This window comes from Morone saxatilis, unplaced genomic scaffold (assembly GCF_004916995.1).
Source record: "Morone saxatilis isolate NCDOM2014 unplaced genomic scaffold, NCSU_SB_2.0 Contig2, whole genome shotgun sequence".
Lineage (NCBI taxonomy): Eukaryota > Metazoa > Chordata > Actinopteri > Moronidae > Morone > Morone saxatilis.
Window position 1 is genome coordinate 19,308,512 of NW_023339762.1, and position 17,884 is coordinate 19,326,395.

The following is a 17,884-nucleotide window of genomic DNA, read 5'->3' on the forward strand; positions in this document are numbered from 1 at the left end:
ATACCTAACAATAAATACATCCAATCTATCAAAATAAAATATATTTTTTAAATATTTTTTTTAAAATACATACTTTGTTAAGCTTATTGTTCTGTTTATTTATTGTTATTCTGTGTATATATACACGGCCAGTAAAAGTGATTCTGATTCGGATACATCAGCTCATTAAACGCGTGCTTTTGTTTTGAAAAGAAAAACGATACCGGAAGACTTTCGATATCTATCAAAATAAGATACATCACTTGAGTTAAAAACGTGCTTTTGTTTTGTAACGACTGGCCGGAAGAAACCTGAGCTAAAAGCTAAAAGCTAAAAGCTGTCCTCGGTTGAATCGAGCTGCTCTGCTGTTAAAAGTATAACGTTTCTAAAAGTGTAGACGTGTGTCGTGTTGGTGAAGAGTTGCTCTTTCACACAGACTCACTTCTCCGGGTCAGCTTTGGTAAGAAGTCTTTCTTCAAACTGTTTTATTTGGGAGGTCTTTTTAAAAAAAAAACAAAAAAACAAGTGAGCTCGCAGCTAGCCCCCAAACATTACAAGTGTCTTCAGGTCTGAGTGGAAGTGATGGCTCCTCCGACAGATTCACCTTTATGGAAGAGAGTCTGGTTGGTTGTGTGACCCGGAGTTAACTCTTATTCTCAGTCTGCTGTGCTGTTTGTTTTCAGAGCCCTGTGTGTCCTCTGGCTGTGCTCCTCAGTCTCTGTGGGTGTGGGTGATACTGGCTCCGTGCCAGTCCTCTGTAGATGAAGATGTCTCTGGCCCAGCGAGTCCTCCTCTCCTGGATCTTCGCCCTGATCTTCCTCATCATGCTGGTCCTCAAGCTGGACTCTAAGATCCACTGGAACTGGTTCCTCATCTTCCTCCCCGTCTGGACCTTTGACACAATCCTCATCCTCATGCTGATAGTGAAGATGGCAGGACGCTGCAAGCCGGACTTTGACCCCAGAGATGGCGAGCAGAGCCTGAAGAGGAGGTTGTGGTACCTGACAGCCCTGCTGCTGAAGCTGGCCTTCTGCCTGACACTGTGCTCCCACCTGGAGAGGCTCATCGACATGTGGGTCAGCGTGGTGTGTGTCCCCCTGTGGGTGCTGCTGGGTGGGGCGCTGGTGGAGCTGGGACACAGTGTTTTCCACTACAGGAGGGACTGAACCACAGGACTCCACAATACATGGATTTGAAATGTAATATAGGGGAGGAAAACTCTTTTTTGTTTTTTACACTCTCGCTCGGGATGCAGGTTGGATCGGGTGTCGGTTCATTGTCACTGTAAAAGTCACTGTGTCTGCTTTATGTTACATTGAAGTCACAGCAGGTTGTGGAGTCACTGACAGGGTTGGGGTCCCAGTGAGTCCTGTAGGTGTGCTTTTACATGGTTTTTAAATATGAGGGAAGAATCAGAATCTGATGTGTATCTGAAGGAACATCGACCTACAGTAACTGTGTGTCATCTTTTGGATCAAAGGTCAAAAGGATGATTTTACAGTCCACAGTTCTGCATCTTTAGCCTTCACATTGTTTTGGCATTCACATTACTGCCTTCTGGCTCATCTTTAGGCTGCAGGGATTAATGAGATGGTGATAAGATTTATACTTTGTAAAAGCTCAGATATACTGTATACTTCCAGGTGAGACTTGGTTTTACAAACTAATGTACGCGTGATCTACCATCCAAAATCAGTTACCTGCTACACTACAATTCACCTTTTCCACGTGCTACGGAGAGATCACACACAAATGCAGTACTGTACTAAAGCGGGATCCTCGTTACACTGAAATGATCCAGCCTGCACTGTGTGTGCCACTGAGCCATATTATACATGTTTGTGAAATCACTGTTAAACGTATATTATCTGAGCATTTCTGCGGAGTGGTTAGAAACCTCACAGCTTCCACATCTGTCCGTACGGATGCCAGGCTGTCTCCTCCTCTTCCTCTAACAATATGGATTTAAAATATGTCCTTTTGCAGCGTGCAGTGCAGCTCAGAGTAGCAGGACCTTTTTGAGAGATATGGGAGGTATTTTAACACCAATCGTCATTGCAATCAATCACATAGTTTTCAGTGTCGGACCAGCATCTTCATCCTTGGACCCAAGCCGCTTACGTAGCTAAAAAAATGCCAATAAATTGAGACCTTAATGATATGAAATGCAGGAGAGACATTAATGGTAAGTCAATATTTTTGAACCATTTATTGAGAGGTTCTGATCAGAGTATAAATCACACTACCAAGTCTTATCTTAGGAAATAAAATGTATTTACAACAAAATTTTTCACATACATTGGTTTCAAATAAAAACAGACAGTAAATGATATAAATAAGTTCTATGGAAAATAAAACTTGTCTTACAAAAAATATATGCAATTTCTGTATACATTTTCTCACATTGGTGCTAATAACATCTATACTGTACAGTTTTGGTACATACAGTATCATTTACAGCCCTGTGTGAGTCAAACAACGTCCAGTCTGAAAACTACTTGCTCCGATTTTGGAGTGTTATAAACAACGAACCCCATCGACTAAAGCAACATGGCAAAAGAGGGTTTCAGCGAGAAAGAGCTCGGTGACTTGCCAAAGTGTCCCAAACAGTGAACGTAGTAATTCCTATAGCAGGGAGTAAGGATGGTCGTTTTCAGATCGGCTAGTCCAGTACCTAAAATAGGTGCTTTAAGAGCGAAGCTAAGTAGTGCACAGGCACTGACACATGGGTCACATAACATTTTATATAGAGCCTACATACATTCGCTAACAAACGTGAAGTGAGCTACTTAGCTTACATTCTTAGGCGCTGATAAAATACTTGGAGAGTGCATCCTCTTTTCACCACGCCGCTGGAGTTACTGCGGCTGTGGAACGCAACCAACTCACATATTACAAATTAGAAAACACCAGCTGATGTCTGAAGGAAGGATGCATTTTCAAATACTTCAACAAAGCCTCGGCGTAAGTTGTACAGTAAAAAAAAAAAAGAAAGAAAAGAAGACTAGACATTCATATTAAGAAGTCTTTCTGTGTTTGGGGTGTGTGTGTTTTCAGGGGCTGTTTTAACGAGTGCTGCTGTGGCCGAGTGTCCTGTAGGGGCGTGGCAGGTTTTCCCTGCACCGTGTCCTTTACTTTTGGTCCTTTAGAGGGCACAACTGTCCGACTGTCAGATCCAGGCTTAGAGGAAGAGCCTCGAGAGTCACTGTGATGGTGGGTCTTAGGCCTGCTCTCCGTGAAGGAAAGGGCCAGAGTTTGGTGAGCCTCCATCGGCTTAAAGAGGTCAAAGGTGATGAGCGTCCGTGGTTGTTTGTGTTCTGGCGGCGCAGGAGCAGAGGCAGACTTCTTCCTCTCCTCCTTACTGCTGATGTCTTTGTCCTTCTTTCCTTCTTTCTTTACCTGAATGTTCACAGGTTTGGGAATTCCTGTCTTCCCGTCCTCTCGCCCAGACTTTGCCTGCACTCCCAGCTGCGTGCTCGCCGCGCTGCCCTCCTTGTGCCCGCTCTTCTCCTTCTTCCCGTGTGAAGACTTGTGTTTATGAGAACTGGCGTCTCGAGCCTCCTCTCTGTCTGGCCTTAAGTGAGACGCTCCTTGTGTGCCTCCCCTGTCTTTATCGTGCTCCTTCTCCCTCTTGAGGTGGGGATGTGTCTTTGAGTCCCACTCCTTGGCCCACTTCTCGTCTCTCTGTGCAGGAAGGGATGTTTGAGAGGCTTTACTGCCCTCTCTTGTCCGCTCCTCGTCCTCCTTTTTCCTCATCTGTGGCGGCGGCTGCGTCGATGTACTCCCCTCTCGTCCTCCCTCGGCCTTAACTTTCTCCTGCTCCCGCACCCTGTCCTTCTCTCTATCCCTGTCTTTCCCCTTATCTTTTTTATCCTTTTCCTTCTCTTTACTCCTATCCTTGTCCTTTTTCTCCTTCTCTTTAACCCTCTCCTTTTCATCTCTCTCTCTTTTTCCTTTATCTTTTTCTTTTTTGATTTGCGGTGTGTTGTAAGTGCTCGTTATACTATCTTTAGTTTTCTCTTTTAGACCTTGACCTGGTACCGTTGTCTTTTGCTGCCTCTCTTCCTCCACATCATTCTCCTTCCTAATCTGCTGTAGTGACTTTAAGGATGCGCTGTCCGCTCCACCCTCCTCATGGCCCTTCTGCAGTGTCCGGCATGCGCCTGCATCTTCCTCCACCCCTCCTGCTTTACCCTCCTCTTTCTCATTTTCCTCAGCTTTAGGCTCTATTAGTGTGTGAGTGTGTACACCTTCATCTCTCTCCCTCTTGACAAAAGGTAGAGACTGTGTCGTTGACAACTCCTTCATCTCGGCCCTCTTCTCTTGCTCTTCATCCTTGAAAATCTGTGTCGGAGTTTGTGGAAGCAGCCCCTCCCTTTCCTCAGCCTCATCCTCCAGCTTCATCGCTATCTGTAGAGCAGGGTCACACTCCTTCCCCTCAACCTCCTCGTCGTCGTCTTCCTCCTCTTCTTCTTTGATATGAAGTGTTACTTCTCTAGGTGTAGATGTCTCCTCTTCCTTCACCTCCTCCTCCTCTTCCTCCTTCTCTTCGTGTTGGTGATACTGTTTGAGTCGGATGTGCCACGCCAGACTGCAGACAGCAGACACGGTTTTGAACTGGTGGACAACTCCTCTGGGAATGAAGTAGATGTCATCGTGGTAGAGTTGGATTCGGGCGTATCGGATCCCCTCCCTCCTCAGCTGGTTCAGCTTGGCATCATCGATCCACTGTACACACTGCGGAGGAAGTCACAGGAACACATGATGAGGAAAATGTACAGATATTAGAACCGAAAGGAAAAGCAAGGCGAGCAAATTAAAGGAAATCCTGCTGATAAATTATTGGTTTATAATAACACGTTTATTTTGAAATCTTATGCAAAACAACTGTAAGGCTTTATGCTCTATGAAAGCTTCAGTATGTTTTTTGGATCAACTTTTGAAAAGTAACAGAAGAGGAATGTTTTTTATCTTTGCTCACTACATATTTACCTTTTTATCCTCAGGTGTTAAGTTAAAAAACTACAGCTTATGAACTTCTTTTTAAAATACAAAAACGTGAAATGATCAGTTAACTTATTGTTATTAGCCACAAGAAACAGATAATTATCGGTTATCATATCGACCGGGAAAAGAAATCCATATTGCACATCCCAAACTAAAATAATGTGGAGCTGGAACTGTTATTGATCTTCGAGTTGGATTTTATTTGTACTATGAAGCTCTGTCGAGTAGCCTAACACGGAGCACTGTTTTAGTTTGAGATTTGTTTGAATGAGAGAAAATGCAAAACTTATTTAATAGTCAATGTTTTATTATGAAGAGAATTGAATTTTCCATTAAAAGATAGTTACGAAAATGTTTATAGGCTTATATACTGTCAATTATATTTTTTTTAGAAAAAGAAAATTGCAATTGATGCATCTCACTTGGAGATAATGCTGTAAACAACTTTGACAATATTCTTTACTACCTCATAAAGTTGTTCATTTACACATCCAGCAGACATGGAGCAACATTATCATTTATTTAGTCCAACATTCACTCTCTTGGTCTCCACCCACTCTTGAGAAGTCTGATCTGTCTCTTTTGGCGCCTAATGCTCCACTGTCCACCAGCTAGCTCAGTCTCTACTAAGAAGGTAGTGTACAGTGTTTTTATAGCCTTTTTTTACTGAAAACAGCTGCCTGCTGCTGGAAAGCAGAGTTGACAAGAAGTGTGAGAGTGAACCAAGCTCTGGCCATAAAACCAAAGAAGAAAGAGCTGAACCACATGATAAAGCTCAGCAGAGCTAAAAGGAACTACGGAGCAGGGTGATAGTGATCTGTGGATTCACCACTACAAGCAACCTCTTTCATATTACAGTCATTTGATTTATTGTTTGTAGAAAAATGTTGATTAGTGCAGCTTTAAAGGACGTTGGATAGGTACAATCTCACAATCAGATAAGATAGCTATTTATACTACCAGGCATAATTAATAAATCCGACCCACCTGAGACAGCGGAGGTTCGTGGAGGTCCAGCTGCAGCCTCATGACAACATCTGGGAAATCTCCAGCATGGAAACACACAACATCTTTGGTGATCCGGGCAGGAGCGTAGCTGCTGTAAGGGAATAGGCAAAGTCCTGTTTACTGACCCAACACCAACTGTGCTTCTTGCACATCACAGCTGTACAGTGACAGGCTGTGGATGTCGTCAGCGATACAATAACGTACCCTTAGACTGAATGGTTCCACTCAATTCATTACTTCATTTTAAGTATTCTGTTGCCTGTGATTGTTTTTCTTTTGCCCTTTTAACTATATTCTAGCAGCAGATCAAAAGTTATCTGGGCAACACAGCTGTCAGGTTGTGTTTTATGCAAAGGTTTCTAAGTACTATGTGTGATAAGGTAAGAAGATGTCACTGTGTACTCACTCCTCTCCGCAGCGCACAGCCTTCAGCACACCTACAGCAGCAGTAGTTTGTCTCTCAAACCCCTGACCGATGTGGTCAGCGTGGGCTCTCGTCCGGTCCTCAAACAGCATCTCCCTGGGCTCGCTGGCTCTGGGTAGATACTGCAGGTTCTTTATCTCATTGGTGGACCTGAAATACATTTATTCACAAGAGTCAGGATATGTTAAAGGCATGATTAAAAACATGTGTAACATGGCATGTGGTGTTGAAAGATAAGCTGAAAGCATTTCACTGGTTTTGCAGCTTTACTTCAAACTCATTGAATTTTTTTAATGAGGATGCTGGTGAGATGATAACAACCTGTGCTCCGGCAAACATTTACAGACTCAATATGTCAACCCACCTTTTCCTTTTGAAGGGTGATTTTGGCATGTCTGCCATGGGGATCATCTGTTCTCCAGGTCTGACCCACATGATGGGGCCGTCGTCGCTCTCAGTGGGGCTCTGCAGACGCAGACTGGAGAACGTTCCCCAGGGCAGAGTCCGCTGCATAAACACAGGGTGAGAAACTTGGAGTTACATAATGGCTTGTAGCGACAGACAGGGAAAAGTGAGACAAACGTCTACGGACCATAAGTGTTTACATAACGCATAACAAACACACTAACCTCCAGAAAGGGAGATTCCTCTAACATGCTGATGAACTCGGGGAAGTAGTCTCCAACCTCTTCGTCCACAGCCCCGACCAGACTGACCTGCCGCATGGCCCCGGCACGGTATGTTCCCTGGGAATATGTCCGCTTCACCTGCAGGGGATGACCACAGAGAAGACACATCAGGATCAAAATATCCTTATTTGACACATCTAAACCTGACATGTTCTTTACTGCCAGTTCAGACCTTTTCAAAAACATCATAAGCATCCTCATAGACAAGTTGTCGGTCTAACAATTGAGGCTGGCATTGTCAGTGTGTTCTTAACATAAGTGCTGTGACCTTTCCCGTGCACCTGCCTTTAATAAAGTACCAAGCATCTGCTCGGTTGTTAACAGGAGCTTAAATACAAAGATTTAGGTTGAGCTTTAAGACACTTCACAGTCATCAAGAATGTCAACACAGGACCAATTAAAGGCAAAGCTATTGTTACTCTGAGGAACAAAAGACTACAGACAAATTAGTGGACTGTGGATTACACTATAAAATCTAGAAAAAGGAAAGACAAGATAAATAAAGAAAACAGACCTCAGGCTCACACTGGTCCCACACTGACATTAAGGCTCAGCTGAACATTAAAGCGCTCACATTGCTGCCTCAGAGGAGCTCATAAACCTTTATTATGTGTCAGAATCAGGCTGCTGATCATTTTGAAGTTTTAGTTTGTGGTGCGTTACAATCTAAAAGTATAAACTGAGTGTGTGTGAATATACTCACAAAAAAGCTCATATCATCTTACCGAACTCTCTGCGTGCTTTATACAATGAGTTTTTACTCAATTTACCTCCCTAGAGGCGCCATTAAAGGGTTTTTTTTCTCCATAATTTATCAGCTCTTTAAACAAACTGTAATTTAGCCTGTTACACGGTTAACTAGCTGTACAAGTGACAGGGTTTCTGGTTTCCTCTTCTCACTGCTGCTCCATTATTTTAGACTATTACAACAATGACAGGTTGTGTAATGCCGTATTTCTTCAGTACTTGCTGCTGTTGTTGTTTATTGCTTTTCTTTATTTATTATTACTGACTGATCACAATAAGCCATGTGTGCAGTTGTGACTGTGGGGCATTAAAGCTTCCCTCTACACACACAACAAAACAGTAAATGTCGAGTACACGGTACCGTCACTGTGTTACGCTACATACAGACTAATGTTAAAAATGATGTACAAGCAAAAAAATATAGAATATAGTCTAAAAAGCAGGAATACGAGTTCAATTTTGGCTTTTTAAAATGATACATTTTGACACTAGCTGACTAAATTGATATTGCCCTGTAAATATTTATTTAACTACTGCCAGTGTGTTAAAAAAAAAAAAGACAGTTGTTCATTAAAAAGCCTGTTACCTTTGTTTCATTTTGTTTATAGTAAATCTTTTCTATGTACTCAACCTCGTTTACTGAGTCAATAAAAACTGCTTATAAATTTAGGAAAACAAAGTCTAGACATGCTGCAGCAGCACAAGATGCCAGGATGATTCCCAAACTGAGAACTAAAGACCCCCCGGGGTCAAACGCCCAGGGGAACAAAACACTGTGAGAAAACTGTGCTGTGTTATTAAAAAGCACATGTTTAAACATCCAATCATTTCTGCCGCTGAAGGGGGGTTCTCTCACATCAAAACGATAACAAATGCCATCATTTGCAGTCAGCTTCTCTCAGTTTCCTTCAGGGTTCATTGTTTAGGAGTTGTTGTTTGTTTTTTTTACCAGAAGCAGAAGGTACCGTCCTCTCCGAAACAAACAGGTGATTAAAACCAGGAAAAACACAGAATAAAGCAGTTTCCTCTAAAAATCAGTGTTTCTCCAGCGCAACGGGTTGCGAGCTGAGCTGCTGCTAACTTTAGCTCAGATTGTTTCTCTGATAATTCAAAACGACGAGAACTAAAATGTGTGTCATAAGAACTGGGCTTGAACTGGATAAAAAGTCTATTTAACAGCTTCTGGCAGACAACCACAACACTAATGCATGTGCAGAGAGGAAACGGCGGCATTGACAGGCGACCAGTGAAACGTCACCTCAATAAAATGACAGATTTCTCTGAGTTTGAACATTATTGGACACATTTACTGTTCAAACAAATATATAACATAGTTTTTATAGACATTTTAACGCAGAAATATTACATACTGTATCTTTAAGCCTCTTGTAATCCTGTATCCATTACTCCTGCATTTAAGCTTAAATCAAGTCAGTCTAACATCAAACGCAGTCATGAATCAGTCAGTCACAACTCGAGGGGCACTGAGAACTGTTGCTTCACCATCTCAACACTGTTTATTGGCATGGAAAACAAAGTCCATACCATCATGTAACACCCGAAGCAGCTAAATTAAGAAAATATGCTGACAGTTCTACCGAGTTTAGTTTTTATTGAGAACAGCAACAGGATGAAATGCACCATCTGCCCTGTGTTGGTAGCGGAGGAAGCCACGATGCCAGACGAGCTGAAGCAATATCTGATTACAAAGCACGCGGAGTATCAGTGCGATCAAGGGAGAGACAGAGAGACCCTGTGGGGGAAAAAATGTCTTCCCTGTGAGGGGTCGCTGGCATGAATACATGTAATTTTAGGTTTTCTTGACCTTGTGATTCTCTCTCAGTATCTAAAAATGTTTAAACAGCAGCTCTTTTTAAGAAATCATTTTCCAGGAGTTTTTCCTCGACAATTCAGGACAGCACTTAATAATTTACCTGCAGGCCTAGCATTGTCTTCAACTCTGGTTTTTGTGCCTTATTTGTTTAATTATTACGCGCTTAAGTCTCATCATGACACTGAAAAACATCGCCACGAGTCCGTTCCACGTCTGGAGTGAACCGCTCGGTTGACTGACGTGACCGAAAGGAAATGGGAGCGATTATAAAAAAATTTTTCTGTTCCGCTTTACGTCTGGTTAACCCGCTTTGAAGTGTCATACAGCTACCAACTGTCGAGTTTCAAACAAAACACACACCAATAGGTTCATGTGGGCGATCTCAGTGAGGGGCTGAAATACAAATCAAACATTTTACAGGACGAAATAGATAAAGGATATTCAGTCACTTTAACCAATTTCTAGGTGTTTCCATGATTGGGAAAACCGGTCTCTAAAATTCCAGATTTTCCAGCAAGGTGTGGAAGTCCAGTTAAATGACATTAGGACAAGTTGGACGTCATTTCTGACATTTTTATAATTTAGGAACTATCCTTTAACTAACTGCTGTGTCAGGTGCTTCAGGTTTCTTAATCATACTTTAGTTTATGGAAGATATAAACAGATATTTTCTAATCATCAATAAATAATCTGAAGAGAAGATTCTGGGCACTTCTTCAGACATTTGTACCTTATTATGAAAGACATTAATATATTTCTGACACGTGCAAGAGGGAAACACTGTTTAGTGTCACATGGAGAATATTATGTCATCTTTCTACAAGACAAATGCTTCATAAAGAAAACATTAATCTTAGACTGAGCAGCCTGCACTGGTGTTTAAAGTGTATTTACTGATCTATGACACGATCCTATTTATATCTTTATGTCACATTAACTCACACCCCACGATTGTACATTAGGAAAGAACACTACATCCTTTAAAGAAGAAGTCAAAGAGTATCATTTCACACTTATTCAAAGTGATCAGAAACTCCTGAACAATGAAGCACCATAAGATTACGATTAACGAGCACTGGTGGAGAAGTAAAGAGATAAAAAGAACATGAACCACCCATTAATTAAAGGGGTGTTAGATATCGTGTTGTAATATTTTGTTTTGTGACATTGATACTCAAAATTACTGCTTTAATTTTTGTGTTTAAACCCCCCAACAGCTGAACAGTAGTGTTGTTAACGTAAACTGAGGGTTATGATGTTGGATTTTACAGGGACTTTGATAAATACAAATCAGACTTTTATACATATGGTGTTATGTGTTCTTTATACTATAACTATACTATATTTTATACTATTTTTAAAAACAAATCGCAGTTTTATCTCCATTCTTACAGTATTGCAATTTATCGCAGTATATTGAACTGTAACGTTGTGTCATGATACACATCCCAAATTCATACCAATAAAAAGAAGGTTTTTATTTTATTAGCTTTTAACTTTGAAGCCTAATGAGCTGATTTGCCTCCCCAGCAAAAACAAAACCAGCAACACAAACCAAGACGATGAAGAACTAGTTACGAACAACAACTTTAAACTCAACAGACAATTAAACCGTCTTCTACAGTGTCTTCGGAGGCTGACGCGATACCACGACTCCAACTGAAGGTGCCATAATCACTATCGAGCACAGACGAGCTTTTCAAGAAACCATTATGTTCAGTGACAAACAACACACACACACACACACACACACAGAGAGAGAGGCTCACTGCTCCACCTGGACGCTGAAACACTTTGAACACTGGAGTAAAGACGGCTCGAGGAAGCGTGAAAAGCTCTACACATCAACAGTCTGGACGCAGACTGACACACAGATAACTTCAGAAACAACCTGTGACGTGTTGTTTCAGCTCGTGGCGGATGAGTCTGCGCCGCTCACACCTCCGGACTACAAACTGACACTTGTGGACAGTCTTCTTCCTGCGTCTGCCACTCAGAGACACAAAAAACCAGAAACGATCATCTTACCTGAGAGTGGAAGTTGACCATGGTCGTCGTCTCTATGTCCTTCTTCCCGAGCACCTCCATCTTCACTGGCGCGTTGGGGAACTTGTAGGAGAAGTACTCCAGGAAGTCTGGGAGGTAGGACGCCGCTCCGTGTATGATTCCCATCACAAAACACGCCGCCTGGGCCTCGTCCTCACTGAACGACAGGGTGACGAACTCCTGGGCGAAGCGCTGCATCTCAGCCGGAGACAGGGAGGAGAGCTGCTCGCTGTAGGCGTGCGCCACAGACGCCCCTCCGTTGGCCTGCTGCTCGATGTGAATCAGGCGCCCGAACTCCAGACCGGGGAGGCCCGGCGCCGGGGTGCAGTGGAGCGGCGAGCTGTAGCCGAGCCTTTCCCTGACCATGGAGGAGATGGAGGCGGAGGTAGCGGCAGTAACAAGAGGATCCTGGTGGTGCTGTTGCGATGTGTTGGAGTGGAGTAGACTGCTGTTGTTGATGCTGTTGTTGTTGTTGTTCCCGTTGATTCGACCGAGGAACTCGGGCAGAGCCAGAGACACTCCCGAACACACCGTCTGGCATGAGCGGTGATACATTTTGGGCCGGCTGTGTCTCTCCTTCACCCGCTCGCCATCTTTGTGCTTCTTTTTCTTCTTTTTCTTGAGTTTCTTCAACAGGAGGTCTTCGTCTGAACCAGCTTTGGGCTTCTCCGTAGACTCTGTGACAGAAGATACGATGTTTTTGAGTACTATGTTTGTATCATTTCAGGCCTTACAGTGTGTGGCTGAAGTTAGGAGTTCATTAAACAATATTATATATTTAACATTACTGAACTTTAACAACTTTTTTTCTTTGTAAAAGTGGGAACATTTGTTCAACTATGTCATGTTTTAATGTGACTGTAAATCAATGTACGCTTACCGTTTGTAATATACAGAAACTTTATACATTTACAGCATTTAATCCTCTTAAAAATTAACATTTAATTCAAATGTCTGACATATGATTAAAGATCAAACTGCGTTGACTTACTATACAATTAGTTCTGAGCGACTTTAAGCAAAGTTACACCTCTTACACTGAATCCATGCAAATCACAGTTAAAACAATTAAAAATAACCCAATAAAATCCCCTTTTTCACCCCAGACGACTGCCATTAGATGTGAATCCCCACCTTTCTGCTCAGAAATCACCTCCCCGTTTTCTCTCGCAATGTCATGCACAGGTGGCAATTTGTGATTTTTCCACTCTTTATTCTTCTCCTTTTTCTTCTCCCTGTCTTTCTCCTTCGCACGGTGATCTGCAGAGAGGGAGCAGCAGAGGAGAAACACACAGTGAGGCCACCAGAGAGAGAGAGAGAGAGAGAAACAAACACCTCCACGTGTTATACACACATAAATCTATGCAACATCACCACATCTGGGCCTAATAAACACAGGGGGCCTATGGTAAAGAAACAGAAACCCATGCAAGAATTAAAAAAAAAAAAAACACACACCCAAAACACAACACCAACTACTTTACAAATAGATCAGTTTTTCCTTGAAGCTGCGGGTCTGTGTCTCTCACCTCTCTGCAGCATTTTCCGGTCGCCGGTTCTCGGTCTTTGTATGGCAGCTCGATGGACTCACCTCTCTCCACACCGACGGGGAGTCCGCTGTGCTGCTGCTGCTCTGCTGCTGCTTGCGCTTCGCCGTCTTCTCGCTTATCCTTGTGTCGCTTCTCAAATTTCGCCTTCTTCCTTTGGGCGCGAGGCGAGGAAGTTGCTGATTTTGAACGATCTTCCGAGCCGGGGTGCTTGTCGCGAGCGGCGCGGTGGTAGTGGTCGCCTTGGCCGGGCCGAAACTCATTATCGCTGGGCTCCCACAACTCTGCTTCCCGTTTGTGTTTTTCCCCTGCGCACCCTTCTCCGTATCAAGTTTCCTGTGCTTCAGGCCCCGCTCCCCACCCGACTTCTTCGGAGGTGGCGGGTAAATGTCGCTGGAAAGACTTGTGGTCGGCTCTCCGGCGGCCGCTTGGCTATCAGGGGGTTTTTAGGAGAATTTGTTTTGCTGTTTGCTGCGAATGCATGGAGTCCACGGCCTGCCATGCTTGGAATTTTCTATTTTTTTTCGGTTTAGGACGTAACTGGTGCCGCGAGAGCAAGGCCGGAGGGGGCGGGGCCTGACGCGAGTTCGTAACGACGACGAGGGGGGGAGGTCAGAGGGGGAGAGAAGGAGAGAGAGGGGGGAGAGAGAGGGAGGAGAGAGAGAGAGAGAGAAGAGGAAGAGAGAGAGAGAAGAGAGAGAGAGAGAGGGGGAGAGCGTCAGAGGGAGGGAGAGAGAGAGGGAGGAAGGGAGAGAGAGAGATGAGAGGGAGAGAAGTCAGAGAGAGAGAGAGAGAAGAGGTGAGTCAGAGAGTAAAAGAGAGAGAGAGGGAGAAACGAGACAGAAGAGAGAGGACAGAGAGAGAGCGTCAGAGGAGGGAGAGAGAGGGAGAGGGGAGAGAGAGAGAGACGTCAGAGGGAGAGAGAAGAGAGAGGGAGGGAGATGAGAAGAGAGAAAGAGGAGAGAAAGAAGAAAAAGAGGGAGAGAAAGAAAGAGAAGTCTAAAGAGGAGAGGAGGGAGAAGGAGGGAGAGAGAGAGAGAGAGAGACGAGAGGGGAGAAGAGAGGAGGAGAGAGAGAAGAGAGAGAGAAGGAGGGAGAGAGAGAGAAGGAGCAGAGAAAGACGAGGATGAGAGAGAGAGGTCAGAGGAGGAGAGAGAGAGAGGTCAGAGGAGAGAAGAGAGAGAGAAAGAGTCGAAGAGAGAGAGGGAGAGAAAAGAGAGAGGAGGGAGAGGGAAGGGAGAGAGAGAGAGAGGAGGAAGGGGAGGGAGGAAGAGATGAGAAGAAAAGGAGAGGAGAGAAGAAGAGGAGAGAGAGGGAGAGAGAGAGAGCGTCAGAGGGAGTGGGAGAGGGAGGAGGACGTTTCAGAGGGAGAGAGAGAGAGAGAGAGAAAGAGTCAGAGAGAGAGAGAGAGAGAGAGAAAGAGAGGGAGAGAGAGAGAGAGAGAGAGAGAGGGAGCAGCACTCACTCAACTGTGCAGGTTTACTTCATTTATTATCCCCAAAGGTGTTTTATTTAAAGAAATAGGCCCAGTAAAAGATAATAATAATAATAATAATAATAATAATAATAATAATAATAATCGTATTTAAACATTATTGTAAATAATAAATAATGCACAGTACAGACAATAAAATTCCTGTGAGCAAAGTTATTTCATTGGTTATGAAATTATTATTATTTTTTAATCTAAATGTCTCCTGCAGTTGCTCTATAGCGCCTTCCAGAGGGCAGTTTTATAAATGCATTAAACCAGGAGGCTGAGCAGGATTAGACACAATTTGTCTTTTTGTTTCACCTGCCTTTTGTAAACACATCCCAGTTGTTTCTGCTCTTTTCCAACAATCTTATTAGTCGTGTTTGTGATTTCTCCACAGTCTGTTTTTGTCCCTGACATTAAAAGTTAAAACACTTTCAATAAGACTTCAATAAACAGCCTCTAAAAACAATGTTTATGTCATATGAATCCAGTTTTCTGATCAGATACAGACGCTGGATTACTTCTTTTCTTTTAATTGTACTCTGTGTGGGCCATAACACAAAAAAATAATATTTAGTATAGTAGTAAAAGTATTTAATAACACCCTCTGTTATAAATAGTGATATGTAAGACTACTCTTGCATATTTAGTTCACCCACAAATGGATCAGAAGTATTTGTACATTGTCGGTTAAGTTCTGCTGTTCGACTTCAGGGAGTGAGGATCATTATCAAATTAACATTAACCACCATCAGCACTGACTATACGGTGAGAAACTACATAATTCAGCATTTTCAGAATTATTCCTTATTCAATTAACTGTGCTCTAATTATTGTTTATTTGAAAAGTTTATTATGAAAAATCAATTTGCCATAGAGGGCTTAATAATCTGAACAACAACAAAAATATAAAATAAAAATATGTATAATTGATGGTATATCTACACTGTGTGATAATGATGAGATGGTTAATGAATGGTTACATTTTACTGCCATAAAAAATAAAGAAAGTTGTATGTATTTATAATTTATAATTTAATTATTTTACTATTAATACTAATATTATTATCAGTGTATTTATGTGTCAACAAATGCACCAGGAAAGTTTTTATTTGTTATCTAATTTGCAGCTGTATGGTACGTCTTACCAGAAATAGCAGGTACATTATGCATAAAGTGTTGGTTGTGTATTATTTTCATCAAAAACTAGTAAGATTTCTGCACAGTGTGACAAAACGATATACTGCATATACATTAAAGGACCGGTGTGTTGGGTTGATCGGTATCTAGCAGAGATCTCTAGGAGAAATGATGGTGAAAAATACAAAAGGCCCTATCTAGAGCCAGTGTTTGGTTTGTTTGTTCTGGGCTACTGTAGAAATATTCTAAGGTAATAAAAACATGATTCTTATTTTCAGGTGATTAAACACTAATGAAAACATACCTGTGAATATTATACACACTGGACCTTTTAAAGTCTTCAGTTTATTAATTACAAATGTACATAATTAGTTTGTCTTCCGAGATATTTCTTTAAAATGTCACTAGGTGGCAGTATTGTTATTAAAATACATTGAGGGACTTTTTATTTTATTTTTTCCCTCCCATCACATCCACTGATCCCTCACAGCTGTGTCTTCTGGAAAAAACAGCACAAGTACAAATGTTTGGAGGTTTGCTTGCTTATATCTCTATTGCACAACAAGACTTGATTGGTCACTACTTTTATTGCATCCAAGATCTAAGTACTATTATTCATTTATTGTCAACATTATGTGATTAAAATTTCAACCCAATGCCTAAATGCTTTCTTTCATAACACGCTAATATTGGATGAAAAATATCAATTTGTTATGACAGAAAACAGAAACAAATCCTGCAGAGATGTGGAAAAGTTACATTTCTCTCAACTGCTGTGTCAAATGGTTCCTCTCCCCTCCAGTCCACATCCATTTTATATGCTTCTCTCGTCTGTATCTGCAGCCACTAAAGAAGAAGCCTTAATCTGCCAGGAAGATTGGAAAGGTAGTGTACACATTGTTCATCAGCGCTGACATTGGCTTACTCTAAAATGAGATTTGTTTATTTCTTTTGACCCAAATTGTTCATTGGGTGAATGTTACACTCAGCACCGACACTTAAACGGTTACCATAGGGAAGAAGACACAGTTTGCAGGATAATAAAATAAAGGTTATTTTTGGTTCCAATAACAAGAGGCGGTGCGGAGAGATTAATCCTTTATAGCACCTTAAGCAGTCGTGGAAAGTTTGTAGTCAAGTACATATTAGAGGTATTTGTATTTCCATTTTAGGCCACTTTATACTTCAGCTCTACAACAATTCAGATACAAATATTCTGCTTTGTATTTATTTGACAGCTATGGCGACTCTGCAGATTAAGATTTTACATACAAAGCATTAAATATTAATATTATTATTTATTTTTGCTTGCTTTCTTAATCTGTTGTATCTAGTTTCTATTATAACGTTTATTAAACATTATTGTTGTACTTGTTAAAAGTAGTTTATGGTAATTTTTATCTCTCTATATATATATCTATTTTATTTTTAAATGTATCTTTAGTTTTTATTCCATTCTGTCTTATAATCGGCTTTGTCGGTCATCTGTGAAACACTTTGAACTGTATTAAATTGTATGAAAGTTGCTAATAAAGTAGTGAATAACTGATTGATTTATTGATAAAATCATTAAGACAAGCTCCATCTCATCCAGCTGTAATAGCAAAATGCTGCTTACACATAATGCTTGAGTAAAAATAATCTAATACTATGATATTTAATGACATAACAATCACAGAGGGCAATTTTCTGCTTCGGTATTTTTACTTTAGTACATTTTGTTAATAATACTTATGTAGTTATACTATACTATAATTTTCAATCCAGGACTTTTACTTGAAATTGAGTATTTGTGCAGTGTGTTATTGTTAGTAGCTGAATACTTCCTCCACCACTGACCTTCAGTGTAATTACTTTTACCAGACGAACGTGTCCTACAAATTGGTAGAGAGAAGGGAAAAGGTCAACAAACTTGTGTTTTTGTGATGCCCTCAGTCACACCCTTCTGTGCATTCACATCTAGTCCATCCACATGGTTTCTATTAA

The 17,884-nt window shown here is 41.6% G+C and overlaps 2 protein-coding genes across 3 annotated transcripts; one reads left to right on the forward strand and one right to left on the reverse strand.

Annotated features, from left to right (window-relative positions):
* The first annotated feature begins 286 nt into the window (after positions 1–286).
* tmem60 (transmembrane protein 60) lies at positions 287–2,352 on the forward strand. The gene is made up of 2 exons (XM_035664765.1): positions 287–439; positions 663–2,352. Exon 2 carries the CDS (start codon positions 741–743, stop codon positions 1,143–1,145), a length of 405 nt encoding a protein of 134 aa, XP_035520658.1. The 5' UTR covers positions 287–439; positions 663–740; the 3' UTR covers positions 1,146–2,352.
* Positions 2,174–13,319, reverse strand: LOC118330277 (lysine-specific demethylase RSBN1L-like). 2 transcript variants are annotated; one of them, XM_035664764.1, is made up of 8 exons: positions 13,264–13,319; positions 12,869–12,994; positions 11,717–12,411; positions 7,048–7,185; positions 6,783–6,925; positions 6,401–6,568; positions 5,974–6,082; positions 2,174–4,716 (listed from the first exon to the last, which is right to left on the reverse strand). In XM_035664764.1, exons 1-8 carry the CDS (start codon positions 13,274–13,276, stop codon positions 2,992–2,994), a joined length of 3,117 nt encoding a protein of 1,038 aa, XP_035520657.1. In that variant the 5' UTR covers positions 13,277–13,319; the 3' UTR covers positions 2,174–2,991. The 2 variants fall into 2 exon arrangements, with proteins under 2 accessions (XP_035520657.1, XP_035520656.1); XM_035664763.1 differs by having other exon boundaries at positions 5,974–6,085.
* Positions 13,320–17,884: the final 4,565 nt, after the last annotated feature.